General features: G+C 49.5%; 1 protein-coding gene across 1 annotated transcript; it reads right to left on the bottom strand.

Annotated features, from left to right (window-relative positions):
• Nucleotides 1–1,422: 1,422 nt before the first annotated feature.
• TRIM38 (tripartite motif containing 38) lies at nt 1,423–12,781 on the bottom strand. The gene is made up of 7 exons (XM_047102625.1): nt 12,762–12,781; nt 10,445–10,985; nt 8,452–8,547; nt 6,328–6,558; nt 5,066–5,088; nt 4,858–4,970; nt 1,423–2,094 (listed from the first exon to the last, which is right to left on the bottom strand). The coding sequence occupies exons 2-7, from the start codon at nt 10,853–10,855 to the stop codon at nt 1,571–1,573; spliced, it is 1,398 nt and encodes a 465-aa protein (XP_046958581.1). The 5' UTR covers nt 10,856–10,985; nt 12,762–12,781; the 3' UTR covers nt 1,423–1,570.
• Between the last annotated feature and the right edge of the window lie 11,304 nt (nt 12,782–24,085).

The raw sequence follows: 24,085 nt of genomic DNA, 5'->3' as shown, positions 1-24,085 counted from the left end.
GGGGATCACTTTCCTCTTCCTATCTTACGTTCTCCAACTAGGGTCCTGTAAACTAGACTAAGAAAAGACAAATAGGACACAAAGAGAAGTTATTAACGTGTCGTGAGATCATAGAAAATATATGTATTGGTCACTGCCCCCAGTTCCTGGCACAGGGCTCCTAAATCCTTTGGAACTTGCTGAGTGATAGGAGCGTCTCTTGTTCTAACGAAGCAGCTTTGGGTGGCTGCTGGATAGCTCCAGGACGGGGGCAGGTCACCAGAAAGACCAAGCCATGGTTTAGAACTTCCAGCGTCATCCCACCTACCCCCCCCCTCCACCCCACCCTCTGGAAAGGAAGGGAGGAGGGACTGGTAATCGGGTAACAGCTGATCGTGCCTTTGTGATGGAACCTCCATAAAAATCCCAAAGGTACAGGGTTTGGAGAGCTTCTGGGTTATGAACATGTCCACGTGCTGGGTGACATACCCCCAACTCCATTAAGGACAGAAGCTCCTGTACTAGGAACGTTTTTGGACCCCATCCTATATATCTTTTTTTTTTTTTAAGTTTATTTATTTTGAGAGAGACAGAGACAGTGTGAGCAGGGGAGGGCAGAGAGAGAGAGGGAGAGAGAAAACCCCAAGCAGGCTCCGAGGCTGGGGACAGTCTTGCGGGACTGAGCCCTCAACCGATCGGGTCTGCTTGAACTTTAGTTACTTGTCAGAATTGAAATGAACAGTAGGACATTGCACCTGTCGTGAGAAGTGAACTATGCAGCCAGAGTAGGTAGGGGTGAGAGGGTGGAGGAGAAATGGAGTTCTCCCTAGACACACGGGAGCACCCGGAGACGAAGAACTCAAAGGTGTGACTGGCACTGGGGCTTACAGCATCTTAACAGAGCAACCATTGACTTTTAGAGAAGGGATAAGACGAAGGAAGACAGCTTTCTAGGCGGTGCACGGAGTCCCCCAAGAAAATTCGTTTTCATTCTTTCTCCCCTTTCCATTTGGAACATCTCGTCGTAGACCACGTTTCATTCTTCTTTTCACACTTCACTTGCTATTGCCCAGACAGAGCTCGCTAGGCCTGGTGGGCATCCGCACTCGCCCCATCATCCGGGCCTAGGGCTCAGATGATTAATCCCAGGTCAGCGGTTAGAAGCGCCACTGCTATTTTGATTTTCCTGCTCTTCCTTGCGGCCGGCAGACACAACTGCAGCTTTCCCTCACTCCCCACCCGTGAGTTCATACGGCATCCGACAAACCGGGAGAACGCAGACCCCCTGAGCCCTGGGTCTCCCTGTGGGTCACCCAGAGACTCCTGTAAATCCAGGCTCTGAACCCACGGAGGGGCTGCAGAAGACGATGCATGCTCATGGCTGTTCTCTTGCTTTCCTCGAGCTCAGGCTGACCATTGGTGGATTTCTGCAGTTTCCATCCATTCATTCAAAGCAGGTTTATTAAGTAGCCCCAAGTGCAGCAGAGTTCTAAGTGCAAGAGCAGCGAAAAGAACAGACCAAATTTCTGCCCTCAAGGGATTTCCATGATATTTTCTACGGTAGCTAAACCAGAAGGTTTTGCTACTTTCCTTACTTGTCTGGGGGAGGCAGGAACAAAGGAGAATGCTGATAAACCCGGAAGTAGGGCCGGAGAGTATCAGAGAAGGAGGCCCTCGGGAAGGTAAAGATGTGGGAGCCAGCGGTCATGTTGTAAAAGGACACAACCCCGACGTCGCAGTCCAGAAAAACCCCCACAACCAGGGGCTGCTCCCTCAGATAAAGGGAGGTCAGGGGAGAGGTGAGCGCTACGTAGCCTTTCTTTACACATAGTCTGATGGCCCAGAATCCAGACTGAGGGCACTGTATCACGCCAATGTCCCTATGCACATTGTCCAAACAAACTCCTAAATCCCAGCCAGTTCCTTCTCCTACATCTACTTCAAAGTACTGTCTTCCTGAGGTGAAGCCTTCACAGCCCAGGATACTGGGTAAGACGGTGAATCTCCTAGAGGAATTGCCTAGATTCTCCTGGAAGCATCCACGAGTCACTTGTCTCCGATCTTCAGACAGAATCAGCTCATGATGGGCTGTGTCTGGATCCAGAGTCACGTTGACTGGAAAAAAAAAAAAAAAAGGTAACTAAGTAAGTCAATAAAGAAGGAAGGAAGGAAGGAAAGGAGGGAGGGAGGGAGGGAGGGAGGGAGAGAGGAAGAGAGGAAGGAAGAAAAATGGGAGGAAGGAAGGAAGGGAGGGAGGGAGGGAGGGAGGAGAGAGAAAGAAAAAGAGAGGAAGAAAGAAAGGCACATTTTTTGTTGTGAGAGCACAGTTTAAGTTAAGTTAAAGCAGCCTGTGCTGGAACCCAAGCACCTCTCTTACTAGTGGCGAGAGCTCAGGCAAGTGATTCTCCGGGACTCAATTTCGTTACATATGAACTAGAAATTGTCATCTCTATCACAAAGAATTGTGGGGGAACTGAATGAGTTTAGGTACGCTTAACGCTCGGTAAGGTTCCCGGAATATGGGTAAGTGCCCAGTAAGTGGTAGTAATGGGAACACTATCATCTGCATCATCACCGGCTTAGTCACTCGGAGAAGTCAAGGACCAGAACTAACGAGGACAGCAAAAATGACAGAATTGCAAGGAGAAACAGACAAGTCTACAATCATCACGCGGTATTTTACCACTCTGTTTCCTATAACTGATAGATCAGGCGGGCAAAAAAAGGGAAGATATGAAAGATCTGAACAACCCAACAAGCCCAGCCTAATAAATACATGTAAAGCTCGGCAATTAATAAACGGAGACTGTGCACTTTTCTCAGGTGTAGACAGAAGATGTACGCAGCAAAGACCAGTCAGAAAGTAAGTCTGAACACATTCCAGTGAATCTATATTGCACAGACCATACTCTCTGACCTCAGTACAATCCGGTTAGAAACCGATAAAATAAAGATAATAAAAAATATTCTAGGGGCGCCTGGGTGGCTCAGCCGATTAAGTGTCTGACTTCGGCTCAGGTCAAGATTTCGTGGTCTGTGAGTTCGAGCCCCGCGTCGGGCTCTGTGCCGACAGCTCAGAGCCTGGAGCCTGTTTCCGATTCTGTGTCTCCCTCTCTCTCTGCCCCTCCCCTGCTCACGCCCTGTCTCTCTGTCTCGCAAAAATAAATTTAAAATGTTAAAAAAATTTTTTTTTTAATTTTAAGTTAAAAAAGTATTCTAAATAATAGGAAATGTAAATGTTGCTAAATCATAATATGATGATATTTGGACTTGAACAATAATAGAATGCTACATACAAAAAATTATACAGTGGGGTTAAGGTGGAATTTTCAGGAAAATTTTATAGCCTTTAAGTGTTTATTTTAGAAAAAGAAAAAAGCTGGAAATTAAGAAGCTAACTATCCAACTTAAATTAGAAAAAGAACAGAGAAACCCAAAGAGAATTTCTTTTTAAAAAAGGCAAATAAACAGGGGCGCCTGGGTGGCTCAGTCGGTTAAGCGTCCAACTTCAGCTCAGGTCACGATCTCGCGGTCCGTGGGTTCGAGCCCCGCGTCGGGCTCTGGGCTGATGGCTCAGAGCCTGGAGCCTGTTTCTGATTCTGTGTCTCCCTCTCTCTCTGCCCCTCCCCCGTTCATGCTTTGTCTCTCTCTGTCTCAAAAATAAATAAACGTTAAAAAAAATATTTAAAAAAAAAAAAGGCAAATAAACAATAAACCAATGAAATGAAAATAATGCAATGGAGAAGGAAAAGCCAAAAGTAGCTTTCACGAAAAGACCAATACAACAAGCATACCTCTAAAAAGACTTACCAAAAGAGAAGATAAGAGAGAAGGCAAAATTGGAATGAATACAGAAATTTAAAAATTGAGAGAATTAATGATAAACTCTATGCTACTAATAAAATCGGCCATGTTAAGAGGCCCATGTGCAAGAGGTTGAGGGGTGCCTTCTAGAAGCCGAGGCAGTCTCTAGCCAACAGCTCCCAAAAAGCCCTACGATCATAAAACAATGAATTCTGCCAACAACCTGAGTGAGCTTAGATGGGGATTCTTCCCCAGTCTAGCTAGTCTCCATGAGAACCCAGCCTGGCCAACACCTTAATTTGCAGCCTTGTGAGATCCTAACCGAAAGACCAACTAAGCTGTGCCCAGCTTTGTGACCAACGAAAACTGTGAGATAATACGTGTGTGGTGTTTTAAGCTGCTACAGTTGTTTGCCGGTAGAGATTATACAGCCGCCAAATCATTTTAGGTTAGCTCCGATTTTGTGGCCAAACAAGTTTTAAAACACTTTCAGTTTTCAGAGCTTTTTAAATTTTGTAATTATAAGTAAGAGTAGTGGAAACACAGAAAGCACTGAGGGAGAGAAACAACAGAGCAAGAAGCTCCGGCTTTGGACTTGGTAAAATTGGCCTTCCATCATGGTTCTAGCATTTACCGTCTGTGTTACCTGGGCCACGGTCCTAAAGTCATTTGAGCCAAAGTCCGTAATACTTACTTATCTTTCTTACACCGTTCTGAGAGTTGAGTAAAACATTAACCACACACACTATGTCCCAGGCACTGTGCTAAGCACTGTACACACGTGGACATATTTACGGTTCGTGAACAACCCAAGGAAGTGGAAATTCTTCCCATCCTCATTTTTCAGCTGGGGAAACCGAGGAAGTTGTTTGCCTGGGATGACTCAGCTAATATATGGGAGAGCAGGAATCTGAAGGGTCTGTACAGATAACCAATATGCTATGTCTCCGCTGAAGTACCACTAAGCGTCACTAAATGACCTCTCTGGCTATGAGCCTGCCCGGGGACAGGTGGCGAATGTGATTACCACATAAGGTCCCTCCCACCCATAGCATTTCGGGATTCTTCACATACCTTGATAGCTCCTTAACATCTTCTTCATATCAAAATAAAGCTCAGAAACACTGCACACAGTATGAACTTCCAAAGAATGGGCCTCTGGTGTTTCCAGCTTCACAGCCGAACTCCTAGAACAAGGAGAGGCCAAGGGTCTCTTCAGTGATACATTCCACTCACCTCGATCTACCCAGGCCCTCCCCTCCCGCATTCATATAGGACTTACCTGCGCAAAGTCTCTTTCACGTCCTACAGAGAAACAAAGACAAAAAGGGAGTGTGAGAACCTGAGTATTTCGTGAGGATTGGCACACGGGCTGCTCTCCGGAAATGCTCCTTCCAAAGAAGCAAAGAGAGTGACCCCAGCCTCAGATATTGACGGACACTAGATAGAGTCATCCCCACCCCAGCCTCCTGCGATGTTCGGCCTGACAGGACGTTCGTCAGCCTCTGAGTCTGTTCTCTGCCTTGCTGAGATCTGTGGGAAGCTGTGGGGTCTGCAGTCACAGCCTGTGGGATGCTGACGCAAGAGGCCAGAAGCTTTGCCCACGTGCCCGCTGGCAAGACTTCCTCCTTGCCTTGACCTCGTTCCTTTCAGAGCGAGCCCATATTAAAGACCAGCTGCCACAAAGGGTCCTTCGTGGCGAATCCACGCACAGCCCCCTGCAAATGGGCCACGAAGATGGTGGGGGCAGTTATCACACGGTGATACGGCAGGTCACGTACAGTCTCCCACTTACAGCGGGAGGACCTCTAATTCCATTAGCGGAAACTAGAACGAACAGTTCCTGGCACAGTTGACCTTACTGGGCTGGGTCTTTCATTCAGCTGAAAGAAGGCCCCACAAGGGCCGTGGGGGGCTCTATGAACAAATCAGGGAAAACTGTCACTCACGCTGGCTGCCCCACCTGAACATCCGCCAGTCTCCCGGCGGAGCATTTCAGGAGGCAGTTTGACAGTCAGGGTTCTGTGCACATGGGACAGAGGCGGACGGTGGCAAAAGTTACCCCATGATCCTGTTCGGCCAAGGACCCCACCACGTCCACCCAGTGGGGGTCTAGTTTTCTGATTCGCATAAAGGTACCCTATAGACTAGTGAAGGCCACCCTGTAGATACCGAGGTGTATCTAAACATTCCTTTAAATTCCCCTCATCAACGTGCCACTTTTGAGTGAGACAGGCAGGCCTCGCCAATCTTCCCATGCTCCCTCACCCTTCTTCTCTTTTTTTTACACATTTATTTACTTTTGAGAAACAGTGAGACAAAGCATGAGCGGAGGAGGGGCAGACAGAGAAGGAGACACAGAATCCGAAGCAGGCTCCAGGCTCTGAGCGGTCAGCACAGAGCCCGACGCGGGGCACGAACCCACAAACCGTGAGATCATGACCTGAGCCGAAGTCCGACGCTCAACCAACTGAGCCACCCAGGTGCCCCACCCTTCTTCTCTTAACAGGTCGAGGGTGCCTTCCCACAAGCGCATGGCCCCACCTGCAGCAACTTCTGGGCTGAGCTCTGACATCTCTTCTCTAGTTCCAGGATGTGACTCTTGAGTTCTTGGCTCTTCTGTTTCAGAGTGGCCTCGTTATCCATGAGTCTCTGTAGAGTCTGCTTGTTCTCTTCCTCCAGTCTCCACAGGTAAGACTTCTCCTCTTCATGCAAAAAGCTCTGAAGATTCTTGAAGTCAGACTGGATTTTTTGTTTCTGACTCTCTATCTTCTCCTAGAGTCAAGAAAGTAAGCTCAGAAGGCGGAAACAAGCCAAATGCCCGTCAGCGGGTGAAGCGATGAAACGTGGCGGATAGGCAACGGAATGCTACCGAGCCTCGACGAGGAACGAAATTCGGACACACGCTACAACACGGGTGAACCTTAAAGGCGTGATGCTAAGTCACATAAGCCAGACACAAAAGGACAAATGTTGTAGGATTCCACTTACATGAGGTACATAGACTCGTCAAATTCATAGAGACAGAAAGTGGGAGAGTGGTTACCAAGAGCTGAGAGGAGAAAGGAATGGGGAGTTGAGCGTGTAGTGGGCACAGAGTTTCAGTTTGGGCTGATGAAAAGGTTCCGGAGAGGGGTTCCCACCAGTGGTTCCCACCGATAGGTGGTGGTGATGGTCGCACAAAGCGAGAAAATACTTAGTGCCATGGAATTGTACGCTTGCGAAGGATTAAACCAGTAAATTCTGTGTTACGTATACTTTAACATACACGCAGAAGAAAAGTTTTCGCAGCTACTGTGACATCCTTTTCCCAGGAGTCACTGGAGCTGGATGACTGTCACAAATTTCCTCTGTAGGCTGTTCTCAGATGTGGGAGAGTTGTCACAATTCTATACAGTCACCCGATCGATTCCCTTCTTCGGCCAAATGCAGGAGGAAGGAGGGGCGGGAGCGCCAGATAATTTGATCATGGAACCAGGGCTGAAGCCAAACACTTTAAAGGTTTACAGAGGGGGGGAAAAAAACCCCGGTTTTTATTTGGGATGTAAAGAGGTATTTCTGGGCCTGAGGGAGTGGCCCGAAGCAAAAGCTCCCGATGAACATCGTGCAGAGGTGACTCTAAGACAACAGGCCAGCAGGGAAGGTCAGTGCTACCAGCAGGGGGAGGTCGGGGTGGAAGGATTTTATCATAGTTATGTGTAGACTGACAGAAGCCAGATGACACATCTTGTGGGACCAGGCTTTCATTTTGGGAGGTACAGAACTACACTTTCCACCAGTGCTTTCCCAATTCAATCAGTGTTTGGATGACTGAGATGTCATGCTAAAAGTGTCCTGGGTGGGTTTTCCGTATGTATTAGTGTTTTTTGTTTTTTTTTTCTTCTTGAGACAGAATGCGCAAGCAGGGGAGGGGCAGAGGGAGAGGGAGAGAGAGAATCTCAAGCAGACTCCATGCACCAGTGCGGAGCCCGACGCAGGGCTCGATCTCACGACCGTGAAACCGTGAGCTGAGCTGAAATCACGAGACCGACGCTTAACCGACTGCCCCGCCCAGGTGCCCCACTGTACGTATTAGTTATAATCAAGATCCTCCCCGCGGCCCAAGATCCCAGAAACGAGGGAAGGGAGAGCGTCCTCTGTGGGTTTAGCATCCGCACCCAAAGGAGCAGGGCAGAGATCGGAAGAGACCCCCGAGAGAGGCAAAGCGGTCGGCCAGCCTGAGGGGTTCGGCCGTGTGTTGATGGATTACATAAATATTTCCATACAGGAATGCATCTCTGATCACGGGCAGCTAGTCAGCCAAGGAGGTCAATCCGGAGTGACTGTTTTCTCAGTGTTCACAAAGACTGGCCTCTGAACCAGACTGGCCTTCAAACCAGGAAGGTACCGTGACGTGTTTCAAATTTGAAACGTAGGCAAGGAGGGCTCTCACCTACACAGGCATTCCAGCCAATGACTATTGGAAAGTTGAACGGATTGGAGATAAATTCTCACAGATGTAGACCGCCACGGGCATCGAAGCATGTAACGGTTTCTTCTCTGGGTTTTATCGGGTTTTATTTGGTCTGGTTTAGGGAAAATAAATGATCATCCTGTTTTACCCATCACCCGCCGCGCCTTTGCTCTAGGGTAGAAAATAGCTTGAGATCCATGAACCCAAATTCTTACATTCCATTCGCTTATTTGCTTTCTGGCGAGCACCTTCTGTTTCGTACACTCCTCTTCCAGCTGCTTCAAGTTCGTCTGGGCATTCTGGAGCCTTTCCTGAAGGGAAAATGGGGTGAATAAAGTCTATTCAATGTGACAACTCTTCTTTAGGCACGTAAGAGGAACCCCAGGCCTCCCAGACTATTAGAATAACACTGGATATTGGGGCGCCTGGGAGGCTCAGTCGGTTGGGCGCCCGACTTCCGCTCAGGTCATGATCTCACGGTTCGTGAGTTCGAGCCCCGCGTCGGGCTCTGTGCTGACGGCTCAGAGCCTGGAGCCCGCTTCGGATTCTGTGTCTCCCTCTCTCTCTGCCCCTGCCCCACTCGCATTCTGTCTCTGTCTCTCTCAAAAATAAATAAACATTAAAAAAATTTTTCAAGGTAGATTTTATAAAAGAATGTGCTGAACCAAACACAACCAATGGCAGAATGTCTGATGCACAAGGAACTTTGTGTGTGCTGTGCCAAGTCGGGAAGGAAAGACCAGGATGCCAGCTCAAGTTCACGGAGACAGCTAATGGAGGAGGGTAGTGCTGGTATCTTTTGAAGGGTGATAATCCACGAAGCCAGTCTGAAATGACTTAGTATCGACATCAAGCTTTTGGGTTATTTTTCAAAATAGTTTCTCACATTTTCATGGAAAACAATTTTAAGCTGACCCAAATTGCTAGCTGTGGCTAATACTACAAGGGTCAGCCCCTGCCTTCTGTAAACCCAGTAAGTATACTTATTAATTCTTGAGTGTTCTCAGGAAAGGGCTCTGTGAAGCTTGTCAGGAAAAGATGATATTGCCCTTTCTACCCAGGGGACCCGGGAATCTTACTCCAAACCCACCTCCACCTCATGGGGGAGGGAACCATGAGCACCACACTGGGGACAACAATCTTCCTCTAATCTAAGCAGGACAGAGAGAGAATAAGGTGCCAGGTCTGTGCCCCTCCTTCGCTCCCTGTGGCAAAGGCCAGCCTGCCTCTACTGCTTTGGAGTGAGAAACGTAGGCGCTGCCCCAAACCTCTCCGTCCACCTCAGCCTCCGTGAACAATTTCCAAATCCTTCAGCTCCCCTTCCCAAATCTTGCTTGAAACTGTCCCATTTCCCCCTCCTTATGGGAATAATCTGAATTTTATCCCTTGCTATTTTTACTTTATCAGTGGCCAGAAGTCCTTTTCAAAGTCAGCCTAATCCTCCGATTTGCAAATAAAAGCCCCCCCCCCCCCCCAGTGACCAGTACTGCTCTGGGCTAGGATTTAGACTCTGAGCTGAAGCCCCAGCTCAGCCCCAGACCCTCCTTTCCCAGCCCATCACCCGCCTTTCCCTCCATCCCACGCCCCGCTGTGCCTCTGCACATATGGTCCCCTCTCTCTGGAACGCCCTGCCCTCTCTTTTCTCCAGGCCTCTGTCTACAGTTAATTGTTACCTGTCCTTCAGGAGTCACTTCTCAGAAGGCTCGTCAGACGCCGCTCCCACTCGGTGCCCACCCCCACCACCCAAGCCAGGTCACTCCGAGCAATCTCTTTTGCTGACGTGTCTTCCCTACTAGATAGACTGTAGGACACCCGAAAGGTGGTGCATCTTTGTTTCCTGTGTGTGCAGAGTGTATCACAGTCTCGCCCACTGTGGTTGCTAAAATGACACACACGGGGTGAGGCAATAAACCACGCAGGGCTGGGTTCGAGCGCGTTGCGTTCTGGAGCACGGACAAGCGCCTCACAGCAAGAATGGAGAGGGACAAAAGGGTGGCCTTCCCACTGGAGGTCAAGATGGACAGTCAGGACTTGAGTCAATGAGGACCCATAATAAACCATTTTTCACACCACGAAAGACAGGACCTGATGACGTGATGACAGCTGTAGTTCAGGGTCATTTTCTCGGGTTACAGGCCTCGTCACCTCAGGCCCGGGGGGCAGCATGGGAGCGGTACTCGCCAAAGCCCCTCCGGTCCACGCGCTTACCTTGTAGCCTTGGCATACGTCCTCGATGACAGCTGTGTTGTGCCCTTTGTGCTGCGGTGACCGCTCACAGCGCCAGCAGATGAGCTGGCCTTCGTCTTCGCAGAACAGGTGGAGGAACTCTCCGTGTTCCTCACACGACATTTCCTGGTCCATCTCCTTGATGGCTTCGATGAGATTTCCCAGGTGCTTGTTGGGCCGGACGCTGGCCATCCGAAACGGAGCCCGGCAGTGGGGACAGGAAAACACATTGAGCGACGGCTCCTCCTGGTGTAGGTTCTTCAGGAAGTCGTTGATGCACTGTCTGCAGTAGCTGTGCCCACAGCTGATGCTCACGGGCTCCGCCATCAGGAGCAGGCAGATGGCGCAGGTGACTTCCTCCTTCATCTTCTTGGTGACTATGGGGGAGGCCATGGCTCTGCCTGACAGGCTCCAATACCGGATCGAGAGGCAGAGATGAAAATCCACAGGGATGGAAGTACACGTCGCCCGAGCCTCGGCGCGGGGCCCTGCGCTGGCCTCCACGCGCCTTGGAGTCTCCTCTCTCGAGAGAAGAAACGGATTGGAATTTAGATGATACGTAAAATGTAGCTGCGTTGGGGGCCCCTGGGTGGCTCGGTGGGTCAAGCAACCGACTTCGGCTCACGGTTCATGGGTTCGAGCCTCGTGGCGGGCTCTGTGCTGACAGCTCAGGGCCCGGAGCCTGCTTGGGATTCTGCGTCTCCCTCTCTCTCTGCCTCTGTCCCACTTGCGCTCTGTCTCTCAAAAGTAAATAAACGTTAGGGGCGCCTGGGTGGCTCAGTCGGTTGGGCGTCCGACTTCGGCCCAGGTCATGATCTCAGGGTTCATGGGTTCGAGCCCCGCGTCCGGCTCTGTGCTGACAGCTCGGAGCCTGGAGCCTGCTTCCGATTCTGTGTCTCCCTCTCTCTCTGCCCCTCCCCAGCATGCACTCTGTCTCTCTCTCTCTCTCAAAAATAAATAAACATTAAAATTTTTTCTTTTTAGAATAAATAAACACTAAGAATTTTTCAAACAAATGTTGCTATGTTGTGCCAAACAGGAGTGACTATCACGCGTGGCCGCTTACGTTTACATTCGTGAAAATTAAATAAAACTTAAAAATTCAGCTTCTCAAGCAGGCCAGCCACATTTCAGTCGTTTAACAGCTGCGGTGACTGGTGGCTACACAGGAGCACATAGGCAACACTCTGTCACTGCAGAAAGTTTCCTTCCAGCAAACACTGACAGAGGACAAGGAAGGTTTCCTGCAGCAACAGAGAAGTCAGGGAGGGAGCGTGATACTCTTTCCTGCTCTAGGAAACATCCAGAGTCCTATTCCCAGAACTATTTCTTTGGGACTGGTAGGAACACCGGGGTAACTGGGTGGTCTATGAAGGATTCCCTGGAGGTCATCCAATGTGACTCTACCCTACCCCGCTGCCACTCCCCCTCCCTCGCCCCACCCCACCGCACTCAGTCCCACAGGGAACAAAAGACAGCGGGTTAATAGAGTCTCAGGGAGCCCCAACCAGGACCGATAATGAAAGTAAACAAGACAAGGAGAAGAACCGATGTGTCCTTTCCGGAGTCCTCTCAGCCTGAGGGAAAAGAACTAGAAGGAGCTGGGAGAGGGGTTGTCGTGGGGGGCAGAGCTCCTGCAGAATTAGGGAGCGGGCTGTGTCTTCTCCAGGCCGGGGCCGGCGTCTCGGGGTGACTGGAGCGCAGGGGCTCCGCAGAAGCGGGGGTGTAGGGGGAGACGGGAAACAGACGGGGGGGGGGTGAGGGGGACACCGGACGGGGAGGCGTGACCAGGAGCAGAGGGGGCGACCCCGCGCCCACCGCGGCGCGGCTGGGGACCTCGCTCCGTTCCCCACTTCCCGCTTCCGCGCGTCTGCGGGGGGCAGAGCGGCGGGGACGCCCCGAGAGCGGCCTTTCCTTTGACGGTAACACAACCGAAAACGGGGATGCCGCTCAAGGTGCCGGGGCCGTCTCTCGTAGTCACCGAGGAATTCCTCTGGGGACCTCGGCGCCCCGGCAGGGGTGGGGATGGGGTGCTCTCCGCCGGCACACGCGGGGCCCGCCCGCACGGGGGAAGGCGCTCCCCTCCCCGGGCCCGCCCCCCGCCCCCACCCCTCCCCCGACGCCACCGCCCGCCGACCGGGGAGACCACGGGCGGGAGCCGGAAAGCGGTGACGACCGTGTGCAGGGTTCGCGCGATGCGTCGGCGGCACGCGCCCCCCCCCCGACGCTCACTCGCACGCTCGCTCCCACTCACACGCGCGCGCGCATCCCCGGCCCCCGCGCCGACGCCCTGTCCCACCTGCTTCCCCCGCCGCGGACGCCCGCCCTGCCCGGGCCGCCGCCGCCGCCGCCGCCGCCGCCTCCTCCCGACGCCGGGCTTCGCCGACCGCGGGCTCTGAAACGAAACTGCTGTGGGAGGCGGGCCCGGAGGTCCCGGAAGGAGGTCGGGGCGGCGCCCGCGAGGTCCGGGAGGAAGCGGGCCGCCGAGTCCCGGGAGGAGGAGGGAGAGGGAGAAGAGGGCGGCGGAGTCCCAGGACGGGGGGGGGGGGGGGGGGAGGAGGAGGGCCGCGGGGTCCTGGGAGGAAGAGGAGGAGGAGGAGGGCCGCGGGGTCTCGGGAGGAAGTGGAGGAGGAGGAGGGCCGCGGAGTCCCGGGAGGAGGAGGAGGAGGAGGAGGAGGAGGAGGAGGGAGAGGAGGAGGGGAAGGAGGAGGAGGGGAAGGAGGAGGAGGGGAAGGAGGAGGAGGGGAAGGAGGAGGAGTGCAGCGCGGGGTCCCCGGGGGAGGAGGAGGGGAAAGGATGTCCGCGGGGTCCCGGAAGCAGGAGGAGAAGGACCGCAGGGGTCCCGAGAGGAGGAAGAGGAGGGCCGCGGGGGTCCCGGGAGGAGGGGAGTATCGCCCGGATCTTAGCACAGAATACCTCTGTCACAGCCATAAAAAGGCGGGGCAGATTAATAACCCCGTCAACTATTTTGTGACCTTAGCACCGGAGCATCTCAGCTCGGGAAGCCCGCGGAGCGTCCGTTCCCAGACTGACTCAGATCGGTCCACGTTTGCCACCACCGGCTTTAGGATTCACCAGCCTTCGGGGCCGACGTTTGTGCCGGTTTGGGGCCGCGCACGGTTCTGTAACTGGCGAGGGGCGCGGCGGGGAGGGGTGGCGACAGCAGCGGCGTCTCTCGGGGTCACGGCGTCGGCCAAGCACGCCCCCTGCGTCTCCGTCCCGCTCGGTGTCCCATTTTCCTCCTCCGCGCCGCTGGTCGGGACTCCGACGCCGCCCTTCTCCGCAGCAGGAGACACGCCCTCCGGGACACAGAGCTCGCCCAGCCGCGGCCCCGCGGGTCCCAAACCGTGAAACGGGCTCCTCTCTTCCCTTCCCGGACGGGAGTCTCTCTGTGTCCTCTGGACCCTTCACAGACACTCCCGCCCATTTGCCACCCAGTGGCTCTTCGTGCCCCGATGGCGCGTCTGGTGGTGGCGGGCCCCGCGCCCAGCGCGGGACGTATCTGCCCCCGAAGTAACCGGCACACGGACGGGGCTGAGGGCTGAGGTCCTGAACCCCTGGCCCCATGGCGGGTCCTTGCAGATCCCCGTGACTTTCACCGCCGTGGACGTGACTGTGGACCCAGGCAGAGCTCTTCCCAAGCTGGTCCTCTCAGAGGATGCCAAAACGAAAACTGCCGCTAACACAAATAACAGCAAGGCCAAAGCAACAACGCGCTGACAGGGCCTGTCTTGTGTGCCATACGTCTGTATGCACGCATGTGTGGTACGCGTGCGTGTGTGACACGTGTTATGGGGCATGCGATGGTGTGTGATACATGGTGTGTGTCAGTGGGATTGTGTGTGTGTGTGTGTGTGCTGTGCGATATGTGCATGTGTGTGTATGTGGAAGGCAGGTTAACAGGGCAAGGGTAATGCAAATATACTATTTAACGTTCTTATTCTATAAGATAAACTGTGATTGGGGCCCCCCGGGGGCTCAGTCGGTTAAGCATCCAACTCTTGATCTGAGCTCAGATCATGATCATGGAGTTTATGAATTCAAGCCCCATGTTGGGCACTGTGCTGATGGTGCAGAGCCTGCTTGGGATTCTGTCTCTCTCTGCCCCTCTTCTGCTCTTACCCGCATGAACTCTTTCTCTCTCTTTCTCTCTCTCCCTCTCTCTCTCAAAATAAATAAGTAAACAGTAAAAACATTTTTAAAAAAGACGACCTGTGATTTAATGATGTACACTCTACACTCTAAAGCAACCACTAAAATAACAAAACAAAGAATTATGGTTAACAAGCCACAAAAAGAAATAAAACAGAATCATAAAAAATATTCAAGTTGTCCAATAGAAAGGAAAAATGAGGAAAGGGAACAAAAACAGATGGGACGAAAAGATGGGTGCCAGAGGGGCACCTGGGTGGCTCAGTCGGTTGAGTATCTGACTTCGGCTCAGGTCATGATCTCACGGTTCGTGAGTTCGGGCCCTGAGTCGGGCTCTGTGCTGACAGCTCAGAGCCTGGAGCCCGCTTCGGATTCTGTGTCCCCCTCCCCCGCCACTCTCCACCCCACCCCTGCTTGTGCTCTGTCTCTGTCTTTCAAAAATGAATAAACATAAAAAAATAAAATTATGATTACAAAAAAATAAAATTATCATTATATTTTGCATGAATTATTAGGAGAAAATATTTTCCAGGAAAATATCATAGCAACATCTCTTAATTTTGTTTCCATCTTTCCTTCCCATTTCCTGTAACCTACGTAAGGAGCGCATTATTGAAACTAACATGTATTTTCCACTGCATCTCAGTGTGTCTTTGCTTACACGTTGATCAGTAGATGGCAGTCTTGCGTTTTTGGTGTCTTAGGTCCATATGGTTTTGCCTTTAAGAAAGCAGAACTAACTACTCCTTTGATCAATATTAAAAACCAATTGTAAATTTAATCTGGTTCTTATGGATGATTTTTAAATGGCCAACAATGACAATTGTATCCAGTCACTTTTAGTGCATTTATTTCTTCACGCAATAAACATTTATTGAACAGCTTGTCTGTGGCGGACAGTAGCCTGGACCCTGGGGAGATATCACTTATATTAGAGATCATTTATTTCCTATAAAAGTTTCCAGAAAGCTGAAATATGTAAAAAAAAAGATTATCGGGGCGCCTGGGTGGCGCAGTCGGTTAAGCGTCCGACTTCAGCCAGGTCACGATCTCGCGGTCCGGGAGTTCGAGCCCCGCGTCGGGCTCTGGGCTGATGGCTCAGAGCCTGGAGCCTGTTTCCGATTCTGTGTCTCCCTCTCTCTCTGCCCCTCCCCCGTTCATGCTCTGTCTCTCTCTGTCCCAAAAATAAATAAACGTTGAAAAAAAAAATTAAAAAAAAAAAAAGATTATATCCAACACGCTACAACAAGGTAATAAGAAGCGCTGAAGCCAAGAGAAGAAACGACGAAGCATGCAGCTTTTGGCAGGATCTGGATCCTTCTGCAGAGTTGATAACCTCTGAGCCACAGTCTGAAGGAGAAGTGAAAGTTCACCATGGGAAGAAGGGGGCCAGAAATTACGGAAACACTGCATGTGAAAAGGTCAAGAGTCATTAAGAATATTCCATATGTGAATGCAGTGAAGTCCCAGGACCAAGAGCATGGAGTCCATGAGGAAGACTGGCCTCAACTAAATCTGAGACCGACAGAGTGAGGCACATCTGGCAGAACTCATACCTCCTTCCTCCCCTCTCTCTGCATATTTCCTTTACGGGATGTTTACATGGGGGGAAAATTCACAACCACCACTGAGCCGAGGTGCTGGGGAAGGTGGAAAATGAATACGCCTGGCTTGCTCATCCATTTCTCCGGCTCCTATGACCTTCCACCTGTTTTCAACTCTGTTGCCAAGACATCTTTGGACCCCAAGGGCACTTGGCGGTGAGGTTTAAAAGTTCAACCCATCTACAAAACACCTAGCCTGTACTCTTTAAGAACTCATCGCCGTGCAATTATATATAGAGAGAGAGACACAGATCTCTAACTGGATGTATTGGATGGAGACAAAGCAAATGTGGCCTGATATTAACAATTGGTGAATCTAGGTAAAGGGTATAGGAGGATTCTTTGTATTCATCTTGCAATCTTTCTCTAAGTTTGAAATTATTTCAAAATAAAAAGTTTTTAAAAACCACAAGTCCCCTTGACCTTTGACCCACATCACCAGAGGCCAGGCTCAGCAGGGACTCTGTGCCTTCTAGGCTACAAGAAAGATGAAGGGATCCTAAGGAGGAGACAGGCTGCTTGGTTCTTCCTTCTGGGCTAGGGCTCTGTCTCTCTGTCTCTGTCTCTGTCTCTGTCTCTCACACACACACTCCTCTAAACATCAACTTTCATTATCACTCCCCCGGTCTGGTCTACACCTCTCTCTATCCCAATGGCTTTGTGTTGTGATGGCTTGTTTATCTGTTTCTTTTGCTTGCTTGTTTATTTTTGTTCTTCTCTTTCTGCAAGAGATCTTCCAGACCAGCCTGTGTCTGGGCATGGATTTCTTTTTTCGGTTTTATCCTGTTGGGAGTTTTCCGATGACCTTGCACCTTGTACATTCATGCCTTTCCTGTATTTGAGATGTTTTCAGCCAATATTGGTTCAAATATTTTGTTTTCCGCTCCGTGCTATTTCTCCTGTACTTCCGAGGCTCCGATGATCCAAACGTTAGCGCTTTTCAAAACTGCCCTATGGGCTTAAAGCAAAGCATATTTATTTTTACCCGGCATCTGTGAATCAGAAGCTGAGGCATGGCCTAGGTGGGTTCTTTGCTTCCGGATCTCACCTGACGGCAGTCTAGAAGCTGACCGAATCTGAGGTCTCATCAAAAGCATGACTGGGGAAGTAGCCACTTCCAGCGCAGATTATTAGCAAAATCCAGTTCCTTACAGCTGCAGAAGGGAAAGTTTACATTCCCTGGCAGAGGCTGCTTGCAGTTTCTTCCCAGATGGGGGTTTCCCTCATACAGCCCCGTGCTTCCTCGGAGCCAGCGAGGGAGAGACAGAGAATGCAAACCTGTTAATCAGACAGAGGCTTACTGCGATACGATTGTGAGGTGACATCCCATCACCTTTGCCATACTCCATTGGTTAGAAGCAAATCACAGGTCACATCCGTACTTAAGGACGTGAGCACAGACGTGGACACGAGGAGACCGGGATCGCGGAGGCATCTCAGAGTCCGTCACAGTGTGAAGCGGGCTGTGGACCGAGCTGTGGCCTGATACGTCCAGGGCTCGGCAAGATGGAGTCCTGGGGAGGTAGGCAGGCGAATACAGGCTGTGGTTGACGGCTAGTATGTCAGCCAAGCTGCCTACAGGATCAGAGACCAGATTTACGATGGCCAGAATACGATCACAGGGCAGGAGCCCTGGGATGCTAGGGTAAGACGTGGCATGGTTCTAGAATGAGACCCTTAAGATGCAGGTGAAGGCCACACAGAAAAAGGCCCCGACGGTGTAGGGTAAGACCTGAGGAAAACACACAAGGAAGAGGAGAGAGAGTCAGAGACAGACAAGTGAAAACAATGAAATTTGGGTTGCACACCAAAATGTCAAAATTCATGAAGTTACATGAAGCTAAAAGACGCTGATCAGACTCAACAAATGGCATGTGACATTCCTCTAGATGCAAATAATTTTGAATTTTTTTTTAACATTTATTCATTTTTTTGAGAGACAGAGACAGAGCATGAGTGGGACAGGGGCAGAGAGAGAGGGAGACACAGAATCCGAAGCAGGCTCCGGGCTCCGAGCTGTCAGCACACAGCCCAACACAGGGCTTGAACTCACGGACCGTGAGACCGTGAGCCGAAGTCGGACGCTCAACCGACTGAGCCACCCAGGCGCCCCTAGATGCAAATAATTTTAAAGCCAGACGAAGATAACTATGTTTAGGATACTCGAAACAAACGCAACATTAACTTCTGCTTAAAAACACGAGGAAATCATGAAACTGAAATAGGTCAAAGTGCAATAAGAAAAATCCACTGCTTCAAAACTTGAGAAATACTAGAAAAAATACAGGACTCGAAAGAAGACGACTTATTGCTGAAATAAATCCTAGACTACCTGTTGTCCCTGGAATGAATTACAGACAAATTTAGTGGGAGAGCGCATAAGAGCAGCTCCACACAAAGGAGCAACAGGCCGACAGCACCAGGATCAGCATCATTCTGGAAGCTTCACAGAAATACAAAACCTCAGGCCCACCCCAGACCCACTGAGAGACTCGACACTTGCAAACATTTCGTCAGTTTTCACAAATTCCTCATCAAGGTAACGCATATGCCCGTGAAATTTCGGACGTGCCGCCTTAGGGCACTGGAAGAACATTTTGAGGAGTTAGCTCAGAATGCAGAACAGACCAGAAAGACGAAGAGGAACGTGTACAGTATAGGAAAATGCAGTTCAAGGTCAAGGATAGGCGAGAGTTTCTGTATACCCGTAATAGGTCGGTTGATCAGAGCAGAAGTGTTTGAAGGTACTAGGCGAGAAGTTTTTGGAATCAAGGACACTGGTTTCTCAAATCACAAGTACACCGCGAGTCGGAGCAGGACAAACAGAGGTGATTTATGCCAGTCCTTTGCTGCATTCGACTTTATTGTTGTGTTTCTCCATTGTCCTATCTGCTGTTTGCATAAGAAGTTGCTCCTTCCATAGACAATACGCGAGCTTTCCATGGTAGCTTTTAAGGGTCTCTCTTTCTCTTAAAATTCTAGCAAAAGCTGCTGTTGGTGCGCAGTGTCATTTTGCAGCCAGATTTTTTTTTTTAATGTTTTATATATCTTTGATGGAGACCACAAGTCGGGGAGGGGCAGGGAGAGAGGTGGAGAGAGGATCCGAAGCGGGTTCTACGCTGACAGCAGTGAGCCCGATGTGGGGCTCCAACTCAGGAACCCCGAGATCATGACCCGAGCCGGAGTCAGATGCGCAATTGACTGAGCCACCCAGGTGCCCCACTGCAGCCAGATTTCAAGTTCTAGGACGTTCACTTAGAGAAGTCATGTGGAATGATTCGGGAAGCTCCTCCTGTGGTTGAGCCCTTCTCTGCCACCCTCTGTCTCCCTCTTGGAAAGCAAAGTCGGTTTCATTCTGTGACTCCCACCTTGAGCTTCTTACCTAGTAGTACTTTTCAGTTACTTTTCATTCTCATCCATCAGGCATAACCACCAGGCTAAACTTCCTAGAAGTATAAACCTGATCACACCCCACACTTGCTTAAAACGTTTTGCTTCCCACTTTTAATTTTTTCCACTAGAAGATAGCTAACCACAGAGTGAATCTGGGTGTGTAACACAAGAAAGCCTGGAGGAATTCTTTTTTCAAGTCTATATTTTTTCTTTCTTTCTTTCTCTTTCTTTCTCTTTCTTTCTCTTTCTTTCTTTCTTTTCTCTCTTTCTCTTTCTTTCTTTCTCTTCCTTCCTTTCTTTCTTTTTTCAACATTTATTTCTTTTTGAGAGAGCAAGAGAGAGACAGAGCATGAGCAGGGGAGGGGCAGAGAGGGAGGGAGTCACAGAATCCGAAGCAGGCTCCAGGCTCCGAGCTGTCAGCACAGAGCCCGATGCGGGGCTCGGACCCACAGACAGAGAGATCACGACCTGAGCCGAAGTCAGACGCTGAACCGACTGAGCCACCCAGGTGCCCCAAGTCCATAGTTTTCCTTTCAGAATTCACGCAAGTTTTACAAGTGACTCAATTTGTTTAAAACAAATAAAAACATGTTCCCCAAATTATTGCATAAAACTGGCACTTCAGAAAAACGTTCCGTGTTTTCCCTGTGGCCTCAGTACACTGCTGTGCTTAGCTGTCTCCCACAGGGGCTGCAAGGTGAAGTTCACGCTCCTGAGTGTTACATAAAGGCCGCTGTGACCCAGTCTTGCTGACTTCTGACCCAAAAGTCCTATCAGTCCCTGACGTGGAGTGTGTGATCTGGGTGCTATTTCTCTAAAATCAAAATGGGCTTTTTCTTTTTCTGATTCCGGAATAAATAAACAAACGCTCTTTGTACAAAACTTTATACAATATAAAAAAAACCTAAGTGAGAAGGTCAGACTTATTTCTCCCCACAGAGCCACTTATCTTAGATATTTTGCTGTTTCTGACTCTCTAGCTCTCTCTCAACATATACGTGTGTGTATACCTGTACACGTAGACATATACGTCTGGACATGCGTATACACACATAGACAAATACATGCTTATGTGTATTCACACACGTACACACATGCATAATTCCACAGGCATAGGTTATAAACGCTCATTTTCTGTTGTCACCTTTTGGTTTAGTTTTATAGTTTTTTGTTTGTGTGTTTGTTTGTTTTGTTTTAACCGTCTCATTAGTTACCCAAACCAGATAACCAAAGTTAACAGCCAGGTCTGACTCACAGACTCTCATACAAAGATATATTGATATCCTGTTTGCTTGGGTAAATATTTAGAAAAATATGGGGTCCCTTTCTATGTAATATGCATCTGTTTTACTCGCTTAAATTATACAACATTATAAAAAGCATCCAAGTCAGGGGCTCCTGGGTGGCTCAGTCGGTTAAGCGTCCGACTTTGGCTCAGGTCATGATGTCACAGTTCGTGGGTTCAAGCCCTGAGTCAGGCTCTGTGCTGACAGCTCGGAGCCTGGAGCCTGCTTCAGATTCTGTGTCTCCCTCTCTCTCTGCCCCTCTCCCGCTCGCATTTTGTGTCTCTCTCTCTCTCTCTCTCTCTCCTTCAAAAATAAATAAATATAGGGGTGCCGGGTGGCTCAGTCAGTTGGGCATCCGACTTTGGCCCAGGTCATGATCTCATGGTTCATGGGTTCAAGCCTCGCATTGGGCTCTGGGCAGACAGCTCAGAGCCTGGAGCCTGCTTTGAATTCTGTGTCTCCCTCTCTCTGCCCCTTCCCTACTCACACTGTTTCTCTGTCTCTCAAAAATAAATAAACATTGAAAAAAAATTTTTTAAATAAATATTAAAGAAAAAAATAAAAAGCATCCAAGTCAAATGGTACAGATACCACTCATTCTTTTAAAGTGTTGCTCAGTTTTTAAATATAAAGATGTCTTGCAATCTGTTCGGTCAGTCTCCCATTGATGAACTCTTAGGTTATTTCCAGTTTGCCCCTCTGGCTTTCTTTTTTTGAGTTGCATTTTCACTGAATGTGTTTGTAAATTCCGAGAGGATCAACACTTTTATGATATTAAGTGCTCCCACCCAACAATGTAGTCCATAGTTCTACCTAGTCAGGTTGTGTTTTATGTCCTTAATAAAATGTTATTGTTTTCTTCCTTTGAGCCACACGTTTCTCGTTCGAGTGATTCTTAAAAATCTTGCAGTTTTTGTGGCTAGAAAACCTTAAAAACTTTCTATCTCCATTCCTGGCTGGTTATTTCTACTACCGGGGAAAGCAACTGATGAACAGAAAAAAATCTTTCCCGTGTTTGCGGCCAGTTTCCAAATCCCCTTCCTGCTTTGCACCGTAATCCCTGGTGGTGTTGAACAATTGCGATCGTCCACGCTGCGCCTCTGTGCCTTTGCTCTTTCTGGAAGGTCCTTGCCCTTGGTCACTGACTCACCCACACCACCTGTGAAGACTGACTATAGCCATGCCTCCTCCTGGAAGCAGATAAGGTGGGGTCCTGATCTGCCCTTCCTGGTGTCCCCGTGCACGCGTGTATTATTTGTTTTCAAGACTTGTCATCCCAGCTGACTGTCTGGGAGTCGTCTCACTCAGCGGACTCCGAACTGTGTACAGTCACGGGTCAGGTCTTAAACAAACTGGTGTTCTCAGAAGCAAGCGCCACATCTGGAACAGAATAAATTCTCCAAGAAGAAAAAAAAAGAAAATAAAAAGAAAAAGAAAGAAAGAGTGTGAATTAAACTGCTCTGAATGGAAACAGCTGTTAATACCAGGCCAGAGAGGCCTAACTTTCTAAGGGCCTCTGATCTTTTCTGCTCGATTACTATAGAGAATATACTCTATTAGTATACAGAAATCCTGACTCCTGATGGTGAGCGTGACTCAAGAATTCATCCATGTAATAAATTAATGTTTAATGAACACATACTATAGGCCAAAGACTATGCCAAGAGCTGTGAATACAGCAGTTTTCAAAATACACGGATCCCTTCGGAGAGTTTGCAAAACTCCACTATAGGATTACACTGTTTAAACAAAATATGCAGTTTGAAGAATACAGTTTGAACCTTACTTGTGGCATTGGACTGTGGGCCATTTTTCCTTCGTATATTTACTCCTATTTTGGGGAATCCGCTCTTGGCTACTTCCTCTGCGAGGGTTACTGCTAAGTCATGCTGTGCCTTTGAGCAAATTAGAAATTATCAGACCTTAGGGGCGCCTGGGTGACTCAGTCGGTTGAGCATCTGACTTCGGCTCAGGTCATGATCTCGCAGTTCGTGAGTTCAAGCCCTGCATCGGGCTTTGTGCTGACAGCTCAGAGCCCGGAGCCTGCTTCGGATTCTGTGTCTCCCTCTCTCTCTGCCCCTTTGCCGCTCATGCTCTGTCTTTCTCTCTCTCTCAAAAATAAACATTAAAAAAAAAAGAAATTTTTCTTCTTCTGGGCAGACTAAGCAAAAAAAAAAAGCCCTAATTTGTCTTCTTCTTAACCATTTTTTTGGCTTATCAGGTACCTGATGACTTTGCAATAAGTCAAGAACCAGGATTTTCATTAAAGGAAGAAAGGAACTATTATCTCAATTCTCTTGGCTTCCCCTCCATGTCTTAAAAGCAGACTCAATAATGCCACTTAAAGACTTTCACATCCTAATCCCCGGAGCCTGTCAATATGTGATTTCGCGTGGCAAAGCGCACATGACATACGTGATTAAGTTAAGGATTTTGAGGTGGGAAGACTGTCCTGGGGTTTTCAAGTGAGTCCACTATGATTGCAATCGTCCTTATAAAGAGGGAGGCAGGAGGGTCAGGCTTCGAGAGAAAGATCTAAAGATGTTTTGCTGCTGCCTTTAAAGATGCAGGAAGGGGCTGTGAGCCAAGGAAAGCTGGTGACTTCTAGAAGCTGGAAAAGGTAAGGAAATGGATTCTCCCCTAAAGCCTCCAGGGAGAATGTGCCCTGCGAGACCCCTTGGTTTTTGGTCCAGTGAAACCCATTTTAGACTTTTGACCTCCGGAACTGGGAGAATAAATACGTGTTGTCTTAAGTCACGAAGTTTGTGTTAATTTGTTACAGCAGCAACAGGGAACCAATACAAAGGAACCAAGGAGTTAAACTAAGGGGCTGACTCCAGTTGGCTCTCTGGGGGAGTCTGGGGAGTCAGACCTGAGAGGAAACTCAGCCACGGCAGTTTGAAGCTAATGAAGCGAGAGAGGGCGGGCCCTCACTTCATTTCTAAGGGCCAAGAGTCAAACTGGAAGTATCCGGTAGCAACCACAGACCAAAAACTACGACTCACAACTGAGACACAATCCAAGAATCAGGAGTCGAGCAGAGCCTGGAGTACAAAAGGTTCAGAGAAGAAGCAGGAAGGAAGGGTTCATGGTATTGGTTTGCACCGCTCTTGGGGACATCCCAAGCGTAATCGGAAACTGGCTCCTGGACTCAGAGGGCAGGGAGAGACTGAAGAAAGAGGCAGGCC

Source organism: Lynx rufus, unplaced genomic scaffold (assembly GCF_022079265.1).
Source record: "Lynx rufus isolate CCGP_SWC_20201006 ecotype Redwood Valley unplaced genomic scaffold, mLynRuf1.p SCAF_6, whole genome shotgun sequence".
In the NCBI taxonomy this organism is placed as follows: Eukaryota; Metazoa; Chordata; class Mammalia; order Carnivora; family Felidae; genus Lynx; species Lynx rufus.
The sequence above is the reverse complement of the archived record's forward strand: the minus strand, read 5'-3'. Positions and strand labels throughout refer to the sequence as shown.